This window comes from Aethalodelphis obliquidens, unplaced genomic scaffold, assembly GCF_003676395.1.
Source record: "Aethalodelphis obliquidens isolate GAN/ISIS:26980383/991018 unplaced genomic scaffold, ASM367639v1 scaffold105, whole genome shotgun sequence".
NCBI classification, from domain to species: domain Eukaryota; kingdom Metazoa; phylum Chordata; class Mammalia; order Artiodactyla; family Delphinidae; genus Aethalodelphis; species Aethalodelphis obliquidens.
This window is the reverse complement of record NW_020838049.1, coordinates 2,670,519-2,693,666: the sequence shown is the minus strand read 5'-3', so window position 1 is coordinate 2,693,666 and position 23,148 is coordinate 2,670,519. Positions and strand designations below refer to the sequence as shown.

General features: G+C 44.1%; 1 protein-coding gene across 1 annotated transcript; it reads left to right on the top strand.

The window, feature by feature from the left end:
* The first annotated feature begins 12,408 nt into the window (after positions 1-12,408).
* LOC113614825 (aromatase-like) lies at positions 12,409-20,650 on the top strand. Its single transcript, XM_027096672.1, has 3 exons — positions 12,409-12,553; positions 14,559-14,709; positions 20,455-20,650. Exons 1-3 carry the CDS (start codon positions 12,409-12,411, stop codon positions 20,648-20,650), a joined length of 492 nt encoding a protein of 163 aa, XP_026952473.1.
* The last annotated feature ends 2,498 nt before the right edge of the window (positions 20,651-23,148 follow it).

Here is a 23,148-nt window from a genome sequence, read left to right as displayed (position 1 = left end):
ATAGAAGCACATGGTATTTGAAAGATCTTGAAAAATTGCTTGCAGTATTTAAGGTGAAGCAACACAAATAGAACAGGAGCTCTCACCTGATCTAGGTGCCATGCTTCTCTTCTGCTCTGCAATATGATTTCCACATTTTCTCCTAACTAGAGTGCTACTTTGTTGCCCTAAATATCCGTACTCAGTGTACGGACCCTATGAGCTGACCGTACTCTGTTCAAACCTGATTTACTTGATTCTTCCACCTTCAAACCTGCCTTCGCCTGTGACACATGCCCTCCTTGTTTTCCAGCTACTACAGCCTGTCATCCAAGCCTATCATTTTTGCTTTCAAAATAAATTAAACCTTTCTCCTCCAGCTAGATCCCAATCCTGGCTTTTATCCCTGAATTCTGAATTCTCTCACTTATTAAACACATTTTGACTGGGCACTACTGCTGATATATTCAGCCATAGCACTGGGCACAGGGTAGAGAAATGAGGGCGGTAGCACCTGTGGACACGGGAAAGGGCGTACTGACAGAAGGTTTCAGGTGAAACTGTGAAGCTCAGGTCAAGAACGATGAGGAGCTTCCCTGCTGGGCTTCCTGACATGAACTCTTTCTAGTTCAATCCACCATGCCTTCTCTTCAGCCTGACTGCTCTCCTTCATTCCTGACTCAAAGCTTTCAAGTTCCTTCCTTCATCCATTCAGCTCATGCACCGAGTCCGTATGGCTCTGTGCTCAGAGATACATATGGCGTGAGATCCAGTCCCTGGCCTTAAGGAGCTCAGCAGAAGAAAGACCAGCAGACCCACAATTATGGAGAGAGAAGCCTGAAGCAGGACTAACTGGTGCTCTGGGGTCTCAGAGAGGGCATGAGAAACTCTGCTAGGCAATGGAAAGAGCTGGCCTGAAAGATGACCCTGAAGAAGTTTATCAGCTAGAGGTGGGCTAAGTTTAGGCAGAGAGCATCCCAGGCACAGGGAGCTGCAGGTGGAAAAACACAGAAGAATGAACGGAGGGCTCAGGGATAGTAGTCCCTCAGCATGGTGGGAGAGGAGGTGTATGGTTAGTGTGGTAATGACCCAGATTCCAACCACACCACTGGATGTGATGGCCATATGTTCCCTCCGCCATGTGGATTTATCATCCCTGAGGATGCCTGAGGCCGTAACAACTAATAATAAGGTTTCAAATGAATGAAATCCCATGCAGCCACTTCTGACTCTCATCTCACATGCCGCTGCATGGACATGGCTGGGCTTGTACGGGGCTCAACAGTCACTGTGAATCAGGCTCTGGGATCAGGGCTCATATTCACAAGTCACAGTGTGGAATGAAGGAGTATAAGTTGTAGAACTGAGGCACCTATTGCCCTAGCTGCAGGAGTGTTGGCATCTTATGGCTCAGATTAATTTTCCTCTAGGACTTGCTCTCATTTGAAGAGAGTGAACTCACCCAAAGCCATGACCCCTTCCCATAACTCACATCTAGTGATAACCCACATCCAGTGATGGATGCAAGGAACAAAGCCTGGGTCCCTTACCTTGATACAGAACAACTCTAAGGGACCACTCCAGCTCCAGGGCCTCCCATGGGACTGGCTGACCTTGTCACTCTGCATGGCAGCTCAGCTCCCTCTTCCTAATCCTGCTTCCTTCACTCCACCATAGGTGTTCATCCCAAGAGCACTCCCAATGCACACAAATCTCTGTCTCAGAGTCTACTCTCCAGAGAACCTGATCCACAACAGATACCCTAGGCAGCCTTGTTCCCATTCAAACAAGAGCAGATAGTATTAACATAGTTTCAGACTGTATCAATCTGAAGGAAGTTGGTCAGCCATGGAAACCAGGTAAGGTAGTTGCTGGCAGTGCTCACTCATGCACGTGCTGGAAGAAGGGGCCTTGTCAGGGCCTTATAAGTTGTGTTCTACCTGGAAAAACATTTCTCTCCTGGGGAGCTGGATGTGTAGGGCTACTGCATCTGGTGCCATTAGATGAACCCACATCCTATAACTAAATCCTCTTTCCCATTTCTCATGCTCATCAAGAAGCAGTGTGATTCTCATCTGCCCTTCTGTGTACCTGCAGACAGAAAGTGCCTGGATGCGTGGTCCATCTGGCAGTTACACTTTCTTATTTTCAATTATCATATTCAGGCTTGGAGTCCACCACTTGAAAATTCCATCAGCCTGAGTGGACTGACGGGTGCTGAGAGAGTGGGGAAGATATATGTGGAAGCCCACAAGGCAGAGCCTAAAACTTGGATGACAGTCAATCCACCATGGTAATGCCCTTCTGGGGATCTCTTGGTACACAGTCAACTTCTTCTTACGATATTTTAGCCTAGACTTTCAAATGTCCATAGACTTAACTCAGAGGGAACACAGAAACAGTTCTGCTTTCCCAGTGCAGCCCCTTCTCAGACCAAACTCACTAGGAAACAAACCTCTTTTCCTTCAGATGTCAGGGGAGATGTTTGTTGGGAGGTTAAAGAGCTTTTTCACAAGCAAAGGAAAGGAAAGGAATTGAGAGCTTCCCCTGGAGTGAGCAAGGACCAAGGCCCTCCTGTGAGGAGATATGGTTGGTATATTAAAGCAAGATTTCTGTAAGTAGATATGATTTTGCTGGTAACTGCTTTCTGAGTTCACTTTAAACCTCAACAGTAAATTGATTGATGTTGGTGAATAAAAATTCACATTTTAAGGCAAGACTAGATAAATTTCAACATAAAGCTTTTTCTCTGCCCTTTGGCCCCTTTTCTCCTCTGCAGTGTTCACTGTACATCTGCATTATGCATCAACCAGACCTCCCCAATGGCAAAAATACCTGCTTAACCATAAAGATCACTTTTTCTTCTTCTGACGTCAACCAGGTAACTCCTTAGAAGATAACATTCTTTCCTCAACGCTGTAAGGTGTCACAATGACCCACTACTCACTTTTTACCTGTGGATATCTTGGTAATTTTTATGTACACTAACATTATATCATTTCCCTTAAAGATAGCAGTTGATGATCACACTGGTCAGATGACCTGGGGAGACACTGGGCCATACCTAACAGAAGTTCTTAGCTTAAATACTTACTTGTGACCCTATTAATATTATTAGCTATATTACTTGTACTCTGCCTCTTTTAGAAGATGATTATTTCTTGCATTACCAAATGTGTGACTGAGCCTCAGATACAATTATTGATGATTAGATGACTTGAATCTATTGACCAAATATACAGTCCTATAAGATCAGTGATTTTAATAGTGTAACTCCAGATATGAGAAGAAGCAACAAGACAGAACCATTTCCTGGACCATAATGGACTAGTAAGACAGGCAGTCCAGAGGCTTTTGGCTACTGTTAACAGGGCCTAGTCCAGTAATAAGTGGCCTATCAATGAAATCCCCACCTGACATGGGCATAAACATTCCTAGTCCCTTGGGACAAATTGGTCATGAAATGCCTCCAAACCTTGGTTGAAATTAAAACCTAAATAAACGGAAGGGACTGTAAAATAAATAATGTTACCCACCATCCAGTTCTACAAGAATTAAATTATTAGCCACTGCCATCACTGACATGCAATGTACCCTGAAAGGAATTCAGGGTGAGGATCAGGGTGAGGCACCCTATGCTAAGGGAAAACTGGCAGAACAAGACTTTAGATAGTTGGATATTTTCAACAGAAAATTTTTATGAACCCAGTTTCTTATATCTTCCCATAGTTAGAAAAGCACTGAAGCCATTAACTGTTTCTTCCTCATGAATAGTAGCAATCTTCTACTGAGATGACTGCTTCATTTCATGTACACTTTTGCCAAAATCCCAAGTACACTGACCTCTCCCTGTACCTCTTTGAAACAGTTCTCAGAGTTCTTGGAGCGAATGTCTACTGGGTTATTATCCTCAGGATTATTGGCTCGAATAAAATTTTCCATCTCTTTCTTAGATCGACTATCGATTAACTGTTTTCACTGACAAAACTCTATGTAAATAAGGAGTCAAAATTGTGTCTGCCCAGCTGCTTGATGCCTAAAGAACATCCACTTAGCTTCCAGTCCCTGAGAGCAGGAGACCAGGCTAATACCTTCCAGATACTGTCTTTGAAAAATGGAATTCTGGATGGACATTTCCTGTCTCTCACAATCTGGCGTTTCTTTGTGGGGAGAGGGGTATTTTCCAAGTCTCTGCTTTTGAAAACTGACTTCAAAACGGAATTTAGGAAATCACTCTCATCTCTACACCACCTCTATCTCCTCCCTAATCTCTCTCCTCAACACCGCATTACATCCTGCTCCTCTATGACGTGTGGGGTCCCCAGAGGTCTACCGGAGGAGAATATGTACGACCTCTCGTCATTTGGTCAGTTGAGGTGACTTTCTTCTAGACAGGTGTCTGTGTCAGCTGGACCTGGTGACATGATGGTAGAGATGCCGGCAAGGCCTGTCTCAGAGTGGCAGTGCTGGTGGAGAGCTCCTACTATCTCCCCAAGGCCCTCTCTTGCTACTTAGGCAAAGGAGGCTCAGGGAGTGTTGTGAGCAGAGCCCAGAACTGATTCCTAGACCAGGGCCCCTTCCACCAGGACATTTGCTGAGCTGTTTCACTCATGCGCTAATCAATCACACATTTAGACAACTACTTAGTCCACAAATGTTCACTAAGCCCCTACCATGGGAAAGCACAGAGCCTGGGTCACTAAAAGGAGCAGGAAGAAGTGTGGGTGCTGGTGGGGGGAGCCACAGATGGGCACATGCAGAAGGACATGATGTAGACCCTACAGTAGTAGCCCGTGCCTGCAGGAGGCCTTAGCTCCCAGGTGACAGAAGAGGATTTGAAAGGTCATATGAAGGGCCAGGGGAAACATCCCCACCTCACAACTTGGTAGAGGGCTCCAGGCCCTTGGAACAGAGGACAGGCACTGCCAGCCAGGACCGGCTTCACAATCTGTGGGACCCAGAGCAAAATTAAAATCTGAGACCGTTTGCTCAAAAAAAAAAAAAGTATTAAAATCAAGACAGTAAGAGCAGAACATTAATCCAAGCATGGGGCTCTTCTAAGTACAGGACTCCATGTGACTTCACAAGCCCATGGAGCTGGCCCTGATGCTACTCATATTTACCATTTCATTCACAAAGCCAAGGAATGTCAGACCACCCAGTACCTAATCCAGGCAACTCCTGAGCAAAAAAGGAAGCAGAGGCCCAGAGAAATGAAGTGACTTGTCCACGGTCTCACAGCTGGTTACTGGCAGCCAAGTCTCCTTAGAAAACAGCTACACCCTGCTTTGCCAATCAGAATTATATCCCATAGATTTGTCTACCTGCTTGTTTACTTCCTACTGTAAAGTTGGCTAGGTATAGGATAAAAAGAAGAAAATATGCTCATTTGTACATAAAATAAGGCCCCCCCAAACCTGAAGGCAGAACCCTTTATCTGCCCCAGATTCTCCAGCCACCACTGCTGGCTCCTCTTTCTGGGGAAGCAGCCCAGGTCCACCCAGGAAGTCTCTCCACTGTCCAGATGCTCAGGCATGGCGCATGGCACTCCACCACATGACTGGCATCTTTCGAGGGTCTCCTGACCATCCTTGATGAGGGTGAGGGGAGACAGAGCACAAATCATGACCTGTCACCGCTGAAAGGACCATGGAGATGAGCAGAATAACACTTCCATTCTATAGATCAGAGACCTGAGGCCCAGAGAAGGGCTGTGGAGAGCTGGGAGAAGAACAAAGGTCTGCTGGTAGAGAGCTCCCCAAATGCCAGTCTTGGCTCAGAAACTGTGTGTGACCATATTGCTAGCTGTACTTCCTTCTCTACAACATTGGGAGGTAAGCGGAGAAGAAAGACAAGAAGGTGTGATGAAAGCGGCTTCTGAGCCAGATAGACCTGGACAGTTCTGCTGCTTTCCAGCTGTACAAGTTTTGCTATCATGGAAATACTAAGTCTCAGTTTCCCCATCTAAAAAATGAGCATAGAATGTACCCCACACATTGGATGCAATGAGATGGCCTAAGAGGCCCTGATCCTGCCATTATAGTATGTGCTCAACCAAGGTTGTGTCCTGCCCACCCTCCCTCTCTTCCTCTGCATCAGGAGTTCCAGCTGGGGCCACATTGGAAACCTTTCATGGGTGGTGTGAGGTGAAGCATCCCAGCATCTAGTTGCATCTCCGGAAAGATATGGACCTGAAGACCTTATGAGAAAAGACTTTAACCATGTATACAACTGGGGTTCTGACTCACTGGCAAACTAGGGTTCAGTGGGAAGCGACAGGGAGAAGCAGAGGGATCCTCATTATGGATCAGCAAAGGCCTGGCATAACATCAGACACACCCAGAATGCCCAGAAATCTTTGAGGGAAGAGGGAACCTTGAAATAGCTGCTAAGACCCTGTGCACCAGCAGGGGAAGTTAATAAGTAGTAAAATCCATGAGTTCCCATTAAGGGGGGGGTCTCCTGGTTACTCAGGCTGCTGAGGCCTGCAACTGTCTCCACCCCACACAATGCCATGAAGAAGCCTACAGGGGCCCCTATGGGTGGGGGACTCCAAGGATTGCCCATTGGCCATTTCTGTCACCAAAGCTGCTCCTTTCCAGCTCACCACTCATGCGCCCTCCTCCATGTAACTTTCATCCCCTCCTGCCTTCACTCCTGCTGACTCTCAGCTTAAAAGCCCCTTTGTACCCAAAGAAGTCTTCTCCTGTCTCAGCGCCTCTCCTTGTGGAAGCTCTTCTCACCCCATCAGCAGGAACCTCGTACACATTTGTGGTCCTTCACACTGGCCTGGATCTCTCTCCCGTGGCAGCCTCTCCCTGGGGCTGGGACCCAGGCCTTTGTCCCCAGACACTGTGAACCTCCTGGGGCAAGAAACTTTAAATTGGTCACCTCTGTACACTCCTCAGTGCCTGACACAGTGCTGGTGAGTGTCTTTGGTTCAATAAAATGAGATAATTGGGTCACTAATTATTCCACACATGTGCAAGTCTCTGCCCTCTACATTTCAGTCCCAGCGTTTGAGAAAAACAGAAAAGCAGGGCAAGAGGCCCAGATGCATCCCTTCCTGTGCTGAGAGCAGCATTGGGGGAGTAAGCAGAAGCCCACTGTACCCTTCCCCACCTCCTGCACCACACACACCAACCAGCACATGCACACTGCAGAGCCTTCACTGGTTTCTGGGCATTTCATTATCTTTGTCATGTTTCCCATGGCCTATGGGTCACAGAAAGGGGTCACACATGAGGTCACTGGGAGGGTTTACACCACAATCTCTCTGCAATTCACCGGGGAAATCCACCCTGGCAGACCCACCACCTACAGGTTTTCCACAGCCCTGGTCTCCCAAGTGCCAGCCCTCAAGATCCCTTGCTTCCGCATGTCCTCAGACACTTGGAGTTCCCCAAGGCTTCCATGTCCTGAGCAACCCCTCCTACCCACAAACACCTGTCTCTGAACCTGTGTATCCAGCCTTGGCTCTCTCTGCAGTGCCATGGACTCTGATTACAGACACTCTCATCAGAGTTCCTGCAGGGGATGGGAGCACATTTAAAACCATGCACACGGGCTTCCCTGGTGGCACAGTGGTTGAGAGTCCGCCTGCCGACGGAGGGAACACAGGTTCGTGCCCCAGTCTGGGAAGATCCCACGTGCCGCGGAGCGGCTGGGCCCGTGAGCCATGGCCGCTGAACCTGCACATCCAGAGCCTGTGCTCCGCAACGGGAGAGGCCACAGCAGTGCGAGGCCCGCGTACCGCAGAAAAACAAAACAAAACAAAACAAAAAACCATGCACACGAGGATGGAGGACTGAGTTCTGGAGCATAGGCACTTCTGCAGAGAAAAGAGGGGGTGAGGGCTTGGACTTAGTTGTACAGTTCTAGTTCTCTAAAGTGACGGGCAGGGGTTCTAAAGCCAATGTGGCAAATAGGAGGGGTGTCCATGGTTGGCAAAATAGTCTGTGTGTGTGTGTGCACGCATATTTCACAATTTAAAATTTTTAAAAAGAACAAAAGCACTTGAGGATTTAAGTACAACATACTTCAGAAACATATGACAGCAGTAGGACTCTCCTAGACCTTCTGTTCATTCTTAGGCATTGGAATAATTTTGGCCTCAGTCTGCTCCCCAAATCAGCTCCCCTGAGGGACCTTCCTCCTCTCCTCTTCCCTAGCCAACCCTGGGCCCCTGTTCCTTCTTCCCTCCTGCCTGTGGCTGGCCTGCACCCCTTTCTTCCTGGGGCCCAATCATCTCTGCTTCCAAGACCAAGCCTGGCCCAACCAGCCCCCAAATTCTCCCCCATCCTGCACATTCTTACCTTCTTCCCAGTGGCCCTCAGGCTGCTTAGGGCTGCCAGCCACAGAGCCCACACTGAAATTAACAAAAGGAATGCCTACAGAATCCTCACACATTCCTTCAATCTCATAGGAAGGAGGGTGTGGCCAAGAAGATCCTGAACTCCTTTCCTCCCAGGGTCACACCAAAATTACAACTATTTACAGAGCAACTACTGATGAGAAAGGTCTGAAGACTAGCAGAAAGGATCTTCTACAACTAAAGATATAAAGAAGGATCCACAACGAGACAGGTAGGAGGGACGGGAGACATGGTTAAGATCCCTACACCCCGGGTGGCCAACTCACTAATGAGAGGATAATTATGACTGCAGATGTCTTCCCCAATGAGTCAGGCGTATGAACCCCACATTGGGCTCCCCAGCTGGATGTTCTACACCAAGAAGATGAGCACCCCCCAGAACTTCTGTGTTTTTGTAATGGCTAAAATCAAACTTATTTATTTTTTTCTTTAGTTTTTATTGAAATATAGTTGATTTATATGTATATACTTTCTTAGATTCTTTTCCATTAGCGGTTATTACATGATATTGAGTATAGTTCCCTGGGCTATACAGTAGGTCCTTGTTGGCTATCTATTTTATATATAGTAGTGTATATATTTTAATCCCAAACTCCCCTTTGGGATTGATCCCTCCCCCAACCTAGGCGCTTTGGTAACCATAAGCTTGTTTTCTATGTCTGTCAGTCTGTTCCTGTTTTGTAATTAAGTTCATTTGTATCTTTTTCTTAGATTCCACATATGAAAGCAATATCATATGATATTTGTCTTTGATACTAACTTCACTCAGTATGTTAATTTCTAGGTCCATCCATGTTGCTGCAAATGACATTATTTCTTTTTCTTTTTTTTTTTACAGCTGAGTAAGATTCCATTGGTATATTCCATGTAGTATATTCCATATGCCACATCCTCTTTATCCATTCATCTGTCAACGGACACTTAGGATGCTTCCATGTCTTGGTTATTGTAATAAATAGTGCTGCTATGAACATTGGGGTACATGTATCTTTCCAAATTACAGTTTTCTCTGGACATATGCCCAGAAGTGGGATTGCTGGATCATATGTTAGCTCTATTTTTAGTTTTTTAAGGAACCTCCATACTGTTTTCCATAGTGGCTGCACCAATTTACACTCCCAACAGTGGTGTAGGAGGGTTCCTTTTTCCCCACAACCTCTTCAGCATTTATTATTTGTAGACTTTTTCATGATGGCTATTCTGACCCATGTGCAGTGATACCTTACTATAGTTTTGATTTGCATTTCTCTAATAATTAGTGATATTGAGCATCTTTTCATGTGCCTGTTGGCCATCTGTACATCTTCTCTGGAGAAATGTCTATTTAGATCTTCTGCCCATTTTTTTGATTGGGTTGTTTGTTTGTTTTTTTATATTGAGCTGCATGAGCTGTTTGTATATTATGGAAATGAATCCCTCTGGGTCACATCGTTTGCAAATATTTTTTCCCATTCCTTAAGTGGGCTTTTTGCTTTGTTTATCATTTCCTTTCCTGTGCAAAAGCTTTTAAGTTAAGTTAGGTTCCATTTGTTTATTTTTGTTTGTATTTTCATTACTCTAGGAGACAGATCCAAAACGATATTGCTGCGATTTATGTCAAAGAGTGTTCTGCCTATGTTTCCCTATAGGAGTTTTACAGTATCCGATCTTACATTTAGGTCTTTAATCCATTTTTAGTTTATTTTTGTATATGGTGTTAGAGAATGTTCTAATTTCATTCTTTCACATGTAGCTGTCCAGTTTTACTGTGCTGTCCAGTTTTCCCAGCACCACTTTTGGAAGAGACAGTCTCTTCTCAATTGTATTTTCTTGCTTCCTTTGTTGTAGATTAATTGGCCACAAGTGCACGGTCAACGCACTTTATTTCTGGGCTCTCTATCCTGCAGAACATTTGGCTTTAAGGCCAGTAGCGCTACTTCTGGGAGAGCCAGAGGTCTGTGGAGAATAGAAAATCCAGTCCTAAAAGGTGCATATAAAATTTCACATGCTCTAAGTCCAAGGGGAGAAGAAGTAATCTGAAAGAAGCCTGGGTCAAACTCACTTGTTGATCTTAGAGAGCCTCCCAGAGAGGCAAGAGGCAACTGAAACTCAGCCTAAGAACTTAGATACTGGCAGCAGTCACTAATGAGAGCATATCCCACTAAGAGAACACTGGTGCTGGTAATCACCATTGTGGAATTCTCTGTCTAGATTATTAGTACAGTGCAGTGACTTGCCCTTGTCCACTTGCGAGTCTGCCTCAGTCCCGAGAAGCCCCAGTCCAGGCAATTAGCTGGGCAGGGATACTGCCCCACTCACCAACAGGCCTGCTGCCGAAGGACACCCTGCGTACCCAGTAGCTCCAGGACTGGCCCTACCCACCAATAGGCCAGTAAAGCCCCAGGACCTCCAGGACCCTGACACTAGCCATCAGACCCAGGCCCACACACCAGAAGGCCTACATTAGCCCTAAATCCAGCCTCACCAACCATAGGTAGGCCTCAGCACTGGTCCCAACCACCCTCAGGTTGACGCCCACTCCTGAAACCCAGGGCACTGCAGCCAGAGACCCTGGGACCCAGCTCTGCCCACCAGAGGGTCAGCACTAGCCCTGAGGCCCCTCCTCAGCCCTGCCACTGCCCACCAGCCAGCTAACATCTACAACAGAAACTCAGGACCTTGAAGCCAGACACAGAGCCACCCACCAGTGAGTCACCCCTAGGCCTGGGACTGTCCTCACCCATCACTGGGTAGACAATAGCCCTGGGAAAACCATGGCACTACAGCCAGTTGTGTCGGGGTCTGATGCACTCACCAGTGGGCTATCACTAGCTCTGGGTCAGCCCAGAGCCCACGGCCACACAAGTCAGGAATTGGCCCTGCCCACCAGTGGGCATACACCAGGCCCAGATACCCCTAAGCCATGGCCCCCTCCATCAACAGGCTGATCCAACTCTGGAAGCCCTGAACCTACTGCTGGCCACCCCGAGACGAAGCTTTGCCCACCACTAGACCAGCATTAGCCCAAGGACCCCCTTTCCCAGGGCTCTGTAGCCAATCATTTCATGACACAGCCCTGCCCACCTACAGGGGGCAGCCTATGCCCAAGGCAGGGCCTGGCAACCCACCTGACACAGGTGCAGCTACACCAACTACCACGTCTACAGTAGTCAGCCTGCCACAACAGACAGACCCACGCAGTTCACACAGAGGGCACCACTAAAGCTTATTGCTTGGGTGACCAGAGGGGAGTGCACTGATGGGCCCCATAGGACATTTGCTCATAAGGCCACTTTTCCAAGATTGAAAACAAAACCAACCTACCAAACATATAGGAATAAAAATGGTGAATTAGGCAAAATGAGGCACCAGAGAAATATGTTCCAAATGAAGGAATAAGATAAAACCCCAAAAGAAGAACTAAGTGAAGTGGAGATAAGCAACCTACATGATAAAGAGTTTAAGGTTATGGTCATAAAGATGGTCAAAAAGTCAGAAGAAGAATGGATGAAGAGAGTGAGAAGTTAGAAGTTTTCCTTCTTACTGGAAAACCTTACTCTTTGGGGGAAGTAATTTTGAACAGGAAGGGGGTGAGGGATTGCTTTTTTTAAAAAAAAAAAAAAAATTGATTTGGCCTCCAGAGGAAAAGATTGCCTAAACCAGGTGCTGATGAAGTCACAGAATGACTCCACCTCTGGAATGAGCTTCATTTTCATGTATTTTGGTAAGAAATTTGGCTCTCAGTTGAGAATTCAGTCACTCTACCTGTTCAAGGGCAAGATGATAAGGTTCTATCAGACCAAATGTCTAAACAAAACTGAGACTCTACCAAGGTCAGAAATGCTACACTTCAAGCCAATAGATCTCTCTTGGGCTTGCTTGTTTTGACTTGTAACTACAAATTTGTCTTGTCTAAATGTCCAATCATATTATAAAACAAAGCACCCATCTCTACAGTACAGCATCCTCTGAAGCAACAGGAGTCCTAGATGTACCTTTGGGGATTCTCTAATTTTTCTGCCACTCTGATTTCCACAGGACTTTAAATTGCTTCCCTTGAGATCAAGCAACACAAGATGGTTTTGGAAGTGCTGAACTCAGTGCATTATAACATCATCAGCATGGTGACCGAAGTTGTGCCTGTTGCCAGCATTGCAATCCTGCTGCTCACTGGCTTTCTTCTCTTGGTTTGGAATTATAAAAACACATCCTCAATACCAGGTAACACAGTCATTTAGTTCTGTATCTAAGGAGAGTGTTTCCTTGGGCTTTTCGTCCATGAAAGTAAAGGAAATTTGCAAAACAGCGAAGAGTAAACCTGAGGAGATGGCTGAAGCCCAAGGCATATTAGCAAATGAATTCAGGTGAACATTTTTCTACCAATTATCTGCATATATTAAATGAAAGCATTAAAAAAATCTTAGATAATCCCTTCCAGTCTGCATTTTGTTTCGGTAAAATAGACTTGGCAAAAGTATCCTTTAAAGTAAATTTAAGATGGGGTGGAACAAGGTAATATTCCAGGTTTTGGATTTTTTTAATTTAAATTCATTCCAATTTTGGTCTAAAGGTGAAAATGTCTCTGGAATGCTTTCTGTACTCCTTTCTGTCTCCCTCCCACTTTACCTCATCCATGTCCTCTGCCCTCTCCCTTTCTTGAACCTATTCCTTCTCTTTATCCCATTCTTTATTTTTTTTTTATTTTTGGGCATGGTGGTGATGTTGGTGCCACCACAAGGGGTAGATGGGACCTGGACAGTGGATGAAAAATGGGGATCACTATAGTTCCCTTGAAAATCTAAAAAAAATCTTCCACAAGCTCTGTGGATCAATCAAAAGTAGAGTATAATATAATTATCCAGATAATCCCAGTAGAAACAACACCACTCTACACTATCAGATTAACTCAGAACTCCCAGAAATATCAGACGGCTTTGTAGTTTCTTGGAAAATTCCTCACGGCAGGCATGTGTTCCCAGTCCCATAAAAAATTCTGTAAGTCAATCATCTACATATAATGTTATTAGAACAATCCTAAGATTAAGACCCCTTGACCCCAAGACTCCCAAACTTGTTTTGCTTATATAGACATTAACAAAGACTTTCCACTAAGGGCAAAAAGAATACCCTGATAATCTTTTCCACATTAACCCAGCTACTTCAAAGTTAAGGAATAAACCTTGTTTGCCAGATTTGGGTTTAAACATCCAATTTAAATGATTCACCCAAAAACTTAGATTATCTAAATTATCAGCACTGTACTGTCTCAGATAGTTGTGTGAGTTTTGGCTGAACGACTATTTCACTGACAGAATGGAATTAAAGGAGTAAGATACAGAAATGGTATAACTTTACAATAAAGCTCGTAAAACCATTCCAACAAGCTTTTGACGAACTTTTCACCACCACCACTAAAATCAAGCTACCAAGTTTGTTCTCTGATACAAGCAACAGCAACTCCCCTGGCTGCTCACCAGATTCACACTCCTCACAATTCTGTCATTGCCTACGTCAGCAAGGGTGTAAGAGTCACGGCTCTTCACTAAAACCACATCACTAGACTCAGACTCTGGTCTAGACACAGATCAGACACACTGCCTCATTCCTCAGTGCTTAGCTTTATTTTGTCTAATGAGATTTAGCTTAAGATTCTCTTCTTAAACCAAATCCTTTTTGAAGGAAATAAAAAAGAAATGCATGCTTTTTGTTGGGACATTGTCTTTGCAGACCGTGTTTCTCACAGTTAAAAAGATGACACCAAAACCACAGACTAATTCAAACCCACCCATTCCATTGACTGGTGCTTTCAAACCCAAAGTTTTCAGACAAAACTACGCAGCCAGACAGACCTGTCAGCTTGTCACTTGTCCTGGTTTTCATGCCTGTTACAAGAGGGACTGATTGACTTGTATTTGAAACTCATTGACACCATTTAACACAGCAAGAATAGAGCAGACACCTATTTCAGTCCGTTCAGACCGAAATGCTTGAGACCAAATGGAACTGGAGTGGTGTAGACTCTGGACTACTTTTTACTCATGGAGCTGCGAAGAGCATCATGTTAACTTGTGTTGTTGTTTTAATCATTTTGTGTGTGTGATTCACCTATATACATCAGAAGATATAAAAGGACATCCAGATCAAAAGAACAAGAATAGCAGTTAATTTAAAGCAATCGCTCTTTTTGGTGTTGCAGAAATACTGACTGATCTGATGACTTTCCTAGGTCCTGGCTACTTTCTGGGAATTGGACCCCTCATTTCCTACTGCAGGTTCCTCTGGATGGGGAATGGCAGTGCCTGCAATTACTACAACAAGACGTATGGTGAATTCGTGAGAGTCTGGATATATGGAGAGGAAACCCTCATTATTAGCAAGTAAGTCTGTTAATAATCGGGGACATATTTAAAAATCAAGGCTGGAATTTTCATATTAAAAACTAAACAAACTTATTTCGATATCTTGATGTCTGTTGCTAAAGATGTGTTTTTACTACTTTTTAAATGAAGGATGATGCCTGCAGCTCAGGATCTAGGACAGTGCTTCTCACCCTGGCTGCATATTAAAGTAACCCAAGGAGCTGTTCAAAACCCCAATGCCCAGGCCACAAACCCAACTTTTACAGTCTCCTGGGAAGGAGGGACCTGGGCATCCGTAGTGTTTAGAGGCCCCCAAATGATTGCAACGTGCTACAGAGCTTGAGGAGGAAAAAAGGTAAGAAGCTTCCAGAGTAGAGGGCCTTTCCCTGGGGAAACACCTAAGCAGGTTGGAGGGGTTCTGTCTAATTTTCTTACCCTTAAGTGTAGTTCAGGTGCTGGGAGTGCAAGACTAGACATGGAGGGAAGAATGAAGCACATGAGAAAGGACCAGAGGACCAGGACAGAAATTGCTCTTAGACACTAGGTACTTAGATCACCAGATAAATTCCCAGGAACCCTGACCAGTTGCTGAAATAGGATCCTCCTTACAGTGCAGGTAGCATCTGGCAACTGCTGTCTTAATTAGGAAAGTGACCTTAGCGACCCTGACAGGGTCAGGTGCTGATTCATGCTGAGAACATGACAAAACTCACTCTGCCCTTCCCCCAGCTTTCCCAGTTCTTTCCCCTTCCTGTCCTCACAGGCTTTTCTCTGGTTGGAGTCTCTGTGTTCTCCTTAATTGCCTCCCAGCCGCTCAATTTTCTTAAGGGATGAGCTCCCCGCAGGAATAGGACATGTTTGTCCCCATCTTCCCTTGCCTGCTCTTCAGGTCCTTCCAGAACTACCCATACCTCTTAAAAAGACCCCACTGGATGTCAGAAAGCTCTTTCTTTTTCTTTGAATAATATGCCAGGTATTTTCTCTTCTGAAAATTTTGACGTCTGTAGTTATTACACCTGTGTAGAGATTATGGGCCAACTTTTCCAAGCAGCTTAGTTCTGAAGTGGGGGGCTGCAGAACTTTGGAGCACGATGGGGTGGGAGTCAGGCACCAGTGCTGCCACGATTCTGCCTGAGCAACTGGGGGCTATGGGGAGAGATCCATCTGATCACTTGTAGATAAAGTATGCATGATTCCCCAGGCAGAGATGCGCTAAATTATTGAGGTTCTACAGAAGTTATGCATGACACTATATGTCATGTGTATATGTTAGTGTTTGCCATGAATATCAAAAATAGAATGTGAATAGCATCCATAAAGAGGAACTGGCATTTAACATGATAATTAGGATGATATTTGGCCATATGTTAGCAATTAACATAACAGTTAAGGTTATAGAATTTGTATACCTGTTTTAGTCATTTTCGAATTTATAGGAAATTCATTCTTTTATTCTGTAAATGTACATTTATTTATTAGAATTTACTCTATACTAAGCACTGGATGACCCTAAACTATCATAGAAATTATTGGCTCTCCATTCATTCATTAAATAAATATTTATTGAGAACTTATTATGTACAACAGGTATCATGAACAAATCACTCCCAAATCCCTACCCTTGTAGAGGAATATATTGTTGCAGTATTAATATACCAACAATAAAAGGCTAAAACATAGTATTATCAGTAGGGTGAACAACTGTCTTGGTTTATTTGGAACCAGAGGATTTCCCACGTTGTGGGATTTTTAAGCTGGGAAACCCAGGATGGTTGTCCACACCATTATCAGGTAGATATGGGCTATATGGAAGATGAGGTGGGTGGAGCAACTTCGGGATGGGGAGAAATCAGGATTCCATTTCAGATATTTTGACTTGACTTGCCTAGTACTGCTGAATAGGATATTAAGAAGGAAGTTCTAACCATTCAGACCTTCGACTGTAGTCAGAAACTAGCAAAGGAAGCTGAGAAGGACAACCACACAGAGAAGGGAAAACCAGGAGAGTGTGGAGGTCTGAAAGCCAGGAGAGAATGCCTGTCAGGGAGGATGGAATTGTCAACTCTCCAGATAGTGCCACATGACTGGACGGAGATGTGAGCATTGCATTTAGCACCAGGGAGGTCATGGGTGACCTTGACAAGGGCAGTTTCTATGCAGTGCTGGGAGCAAAAGTCTGACCACTGTAGAGAATGGGGAGAGAAGAATTGGAGGCAGCAGGTACAGACACTCTTTTGCCATAAAGGAGGCAGAGAAATGAAAGGGATGTTTGGTCCAAGGAGCTTTTATTTGTTAAGATACAAGATGTTAACCATGTGTGTTTTGATGGGAATGATGAGTTACAGACGAAAGTGTTGATGCAGCACACAAAAGGAGTGTGCCAGGTGAGATGACAAGGGGGTCCAGGTAACAAGTGGATGTGGCCTTGAAAAGGGACACGCAAGTTCATCCACAGTAACAGGAGGGAAGGCTGAATATATGGGCACTGATCCTGGTGTTTGGACTTGCAGAGGTTCCAGTTGCTTCTGTTTTCTCAATAAAATAGGAAATGAAGTCTGTAGTTGAAATAAAGGTGAGAAGTACAACACTGGGGGACAGAGGAGACAGGATATAACAGTCATCCAGGAAAGTGAGAGAGTGACTGGACTTGGGAAATGTAGTAGAATTGCCAGCTGCACTAAGGGCTCACTTGAATTTAACTGAGACCTGCCAGTGTGTGTGTGTGTGTGTGTGTGTGTGTGTGTGTCCATGTGCATGTATGGTTTTTTCCCTGGCCCCATTCAACTGCCAGGTGCAAGCACAGAGTAAGCTAAACTGAGAGCTGGATTTAGCCAGGGTTGAGGTTTTACCAGGCAACTAGGACAAAGTAAGCAGAGGGTCAAGGGACTTGAGGATGCATGGAAGGGAGAGACTCTAATGATCGACAAGAAAATATTTTTCCAACTTTCTAGTATGAAAAGTTCAAATGAACAGGAAAGTTAGAAGAGCAGTCCTCCCCCCTTTTTCCCCATGACCTTGACCTTCTGAAGAGACCACATCAGTTGTCTTACAGGACGTCCCACATTCCAAATCTCTCTCAGTATCTCATTATGGTGTCATTGAACATATTCTTCTATTCCCAGTATTGCTTATAAACTGAACACTAGGTCTATAGGCTCTATTCGATTCAGGTTAATTGTTGCGTAATAATACGTTCCTGTTAGTCCTAGGCACTTCACATTGCATCACATCAAGAGACCAGGGAAGGTGTTCCCATATTAGAGATACTAAATTTGGTCAGCTTAGGGTGGTTACAGTCAGAACTCTCTGTTACAAAGATTCTTTTTCTCTTGCAGTGACCTCAGTATCAAACCTGGGTAAGGATATTAGAGGGCAAAGGACAGGGAAAATGTGGTAGGATTGATGGAGTATAAGTCACAGGCACAGAACAGGTCTACACAAGGCATGTGTTTTTAAATGTTTGGTATCAAATATTCCATTGATTGTCTCCCCCCTATTTCTAGTACTTATCAATCTTGAACCTGACCACAGGTGTGTGAGTTCTTTAAACTCAGAACGGGAGGGTGGCTTTTTCTTTACCACCTAAGGACTTACTTCCTGGCTACTTTTCATTTTGAAGAGACGTTAGGTTTGCCATCTTTGGGGATGTCTTTTGACTTCAGTCATGTTTCAAGAAGAATAATTACCCCAGGGATCAGGCATCTTACACTACCCACTGTTCCTTCTGAGGTTGGGGACTCACACTGTCTCTCCTCAGTGGTAAGAAGTCCTCACTCTCCCAGCCAGTCAGTCAGTCAGTCAATGTAACATCTCCCTCACCTGGTGTTACAGGCCGGCCCGCATTGTGGGAAGATCTCTAATGTTCTCCTGAATATCAGGGGAGCTCTGGGCTGGCAACCCTAGTTCATCACCAACCTTCCCTTCTTCACTTTCCTGATTTACTCCAGTTAGATAAAGCCAGCCTACTTTTGATAAGTGACCTTATTTTAAACTGCTCATCCTTGGTGACACTTTGCTTGCTGTGTGTATCACTTCTGTCTTCCCTACTTTGTTTTTTGCCAAGTCAGAGCCTCTGTCTCAGGATAACTGAGATGTTGGCGCCCCCTAAAGGACAACTGACTTAATCGTTCGCTCTTTATTTGGGTTGAAGTTTTTAATTGACCAGTAATTCCTCAAAACATATGGACAGACCAATGTATTTTATGATATACTCAAAAGCTCTACAGGTCAGAGCAGAAAAATAGTATTCTGTTTGTCAACTAATCACTTAAAATTTGTAGATCTGAGTTTGTGAGTAAAGAGTATACAAATTACTTGCTGCTTTGATTACAGAGTGATTTAGGGGACGGTACGAATAGCTAGAATTCTGAAGTCTATTAGTTAATAAGAATTTCAGTCCCTTCTATAGCATGATGTCATATACAGGACAAAATTTTATCTATATATCAGTCAAATTAGTTCCCTGGAATACAAACTGAAGTATCTGGATTTGCGTATTGAAAATACAATAGAAGACATAAAGCCACCCCATCTTTTATCCTGAAGAGACTAACTATCCATTTATCCTTTATGCTCTCAAATGTTAAATTATTTAAATGATCAATTTATACTTCCAATGCCATAGTCTAATTTATAATCAATCTTATTGAAACATCTTCTCAACAAAGTGAGTCTCTCTGCAGAAGAATTCTGTACCACTGTCTTAAGAAGACAATATTCTCCTCACACACGGAGGCCCCATGACGTCTTCAGCTAGGATTTTACAACATGTTATAATGCTCATTGCCTTATCGTGCCCCAATTAGAGTAGGATTTGGGGCAGGAAGCAAGACCTGAAGGAGGACGTGGGTGGGGAGGGGCTGCCTGCTCCTTCCTAGTTGCTCTGAAGACCCAGCTCAGGCCTTAAGAGCCAGGCCTGGGGGTGGGAATAGAGGGCAGAGCAGTGGAAGAGGAACCAGGAAGTTCAAGGAAGCCTGGGTTCCTCGCAAGGTCCCAGGGTTGCCACAGCAAGGGCTATCTAATGGCTCAGCGTGTCCTATGTCCTGGGAGAACTCTGTGACCCTGGAGACCTTGATGAATCATGATGGACGCAGAGCCCCAAGACAGCTGCTGTCACCACCAGAGAGAGCCTTCCAGGCCAGCCCAGCCAGCCAAGCCCAGGGCCAGAGGTGCCCAGGAGATGTCCTTCAGTCCTATAATGATACTCCCCTGGAGGGGCCAGGCCTGATTAGGGCCTCTGGGGGACGGGTGGTACAAGGCAGAACTGCTGCTTCCAAACTAAAGAGATAAGACTTCAGGTATTCCAGCAACTTCCAATTATGAGGCTCACTTCTGCATGGGGAGCACTGTCTGGAGAGGGACTGCTTGGAGGCTGGAGGCTCTCAGGAATATGATGGTGTGGAGGGTTCAGTTTCTTACAGCCTTGTAGATCTGACAACAGTAATGGGGAGTATTTTAGTGACTTGGAGTTAGATAAGGGGAAATAACGAATAACTCTGTGTGTGTGTGTGTATGTGTGTGTGTGTGTGCGTGTGTGTGTTGATCTTTAGTGATGCTCAAACAGAGAGCTAGCAGTAGAAATGTTTCAACTGGAGAAGGAAGTTCTTGTGCTGACACAAGTGCTTATTTAATCTGAATACTAGAAATTATGCATTGCATTTAGATCAACAGGCATTTGGTATGAGAGCCACCTGGTAGGCAAACTCATCACACTGAGTTCTCCTGACCCTCAACAAGTAACTCCAAGGTTTGCTTTCTCTGCAGGTCCTCAAGCGTGTTCCACGTAATGAAGCACAGTCACTACACATCCCGATTCGGCAGCAAACTTGGGTTGCAGTGCATTGGCATGCATGAGAAAGGCGTCATATTTAACAATAATCCAGTCCTCTGGAAAGCTGTTAGAAATTACTTTATGAAAGGTATTCAGATGTCTGGCTACATTCTGCTCTTTTGTCTATGAATATGCCTTCTTGAAATCATTTTTAACTTCTGCTGCTTCACAGTTTTGAAACAGTAAGAGCTAACATTCATTATACATGTACTATGTAGTAGGCACTGTTTAAGCCCTCGATAACTTTAATCCCACAGCAACCCCATGTGTTAAATACGCTTATCACCTCCATTTTACAGCTGAGAAAACTGAGGCATAAAGAGTTTAAATAGCTTGCCCAAGTTTCCACCAACAGCAAATGGTAGCACAGGATACAATTCCAGAGCCTACATATTCACCCAACACAAACTCTGTCCTTCTTGTTGACCCACAAACAATTTCATGAATGTGAAGGAGAATTGGCACCCTATATACTTAAGATCACTTCAGTTAAGAACTTAGTATGTCAGCCATATAGTTGATTTAGCATAACCAACATGTTTGCTGAATCATTGGCTGACATCCCAGATATCTTAAAATAGCAATTTGCAAATAAATTACAGAATTTTAGAACTGAGAAGAGTTGTATATGTCATTCCATCCAGACTCTGAGTTTTATACTTAAGGAGTACATTTCTAGAGAGCTTGTGATTTTTCCTCCAGGCAACATAGCCAGGTATGGAGGAGCAGAGACTGGATTACAAACCTCCTTATCTAGTGGTTTCCCCCTTTACTATATATGCTGCTGGAATGGAAGCCTTTGGCTTCAAACTATACATTCATTACCTTACAGTTTTATGGGTCAAAAGTCTGACATGGGTCTCACGGGGCTAAAATCAAGGCACTGGCAAGGCTGTGTTCCTTTCTGGAGCCTCTAGGGAGAAAGTGTTTCCTTGCCTTTTCCAGGTTCTAAAGGCTCCCCATTCCTTTTATACATTTGAAATGTGGTTTATACATTTGAAATGTGGTTTCAAGCTCTTGAACGTAGAGGCAAATCATACATCAGTCTGGGAGTGATAAACAAAGCCAACCCTTCCATGCAAAGGACTGATTCATTGAGGAATCATTTATCTCACTTGTGATTGTGACAGTCACCCAGGAAACAGCATCCTGGCCTTTCATACCTCCAGGTCCCTCCTAAAGTCAGAACGTATGCTGCCAACCCAAACTTCCTTTTTACACATGGGTGGAAATGCTTAGACTCTAGGACCACTCACCAGGTTTCCTTTCTTATTTGCAAAGTGTGCCTTCAGGGGCTTCTGCAGCACAGCTGATTTGCTTTGTTTGAGGGCTCTGACTTTAACAGCAAGTCTGAATAAAAAAGACGTAAAAAAGAGAGATTACTCCTAAAGAAAGCTTAGAGCAACCTTGAACAAACAGAGAAAGGAGGACTTTAAGAGTTAAACTCATGTTAGACCACCTACCATTAGGACCAATAGATGCTCAGATGGTCAGGAGCCAAGAAAGAGAGAGATCAGAGCCAGTTCACTCTACCTGGTTTCATTCATTCATTCATCTATTCATTCATTCATTCCTCCTTTTGACAAATATATATCAAGGGCCACCCTGTACTATGGACTTGAAGTACAATGCTAATAGGTTATCACTGTCCCCAGTGTTCCCAGTCCTGTGAAGAAGACTGTTCAACCAACAAAGTTTTGTTTTGTTGTTATGACATTGATTGAGTACAATTAATCTGGATGTAGTTTGAAGAGAAACCAAAATTAAGGATACATTTGGTAGTTTATAAGACTAGGACTTTACACATATGAACTACAATTAAACAGGAAGCACCTTAGATCTAAAAAGTAAGATCCAATTTGAATACTTCTGTAGCAATATTCTGCCACTCATTGAAACATAAAATATCACCCAAGTGAAATCCAAACCTTCTTTAGAGAGAAATGTACATAATATAGAAAATTACTGATTTGTAATTTATGATCACAAATACTAAATGTTTCATTTGCAATCTCACAAATGATTTGTCATAGGTAGAATAAGTTTAATTGTGAATCATTTGTTTTAAAAAGATTTGTCATTCATTCATTTTTTTTTTTTTTAACATCTTTATTGGGGTATAATTGCTTTACAATGGTGTGTTAGTTTCTGCTTTATAACAAAGTGAATCAGTCATACATAAACATATGTTCCCATATGTCTTCCCTGTTGCGTCTCCCTCCCTCCCACCCTCCCCATCCCACCCCTCCAGGCTGTCACAAAGCACCGAGCCAATATCCCTGTGCCATGCGGCTACTTCCCACTAGCTATCTACCTTACTGCGTTTGTTAGTGTGTATATGCCCATGACTCTCTCTCGCCCTGTCACAGCTCACCCTTCCCCCTCCCCATAACCTCAAGTCCGTTCTCTAAGAGGTCTGCGTCTTTATTCCTGCTTTACCCCTAGGTTCTTCATGACATTTTTTTCTTAAATTCCATATATATGTGTTAGCATACGGTATTTGTCTTTTTCTTTCTGACTTACTTCACTCTGTATGACAGACTCTAGGTCTATCCACCTCATTACAAATAGCTCAATTTCGTTTCTTTTTATGGCTGAGTAATATTCCATTGTATATATGTGCCACA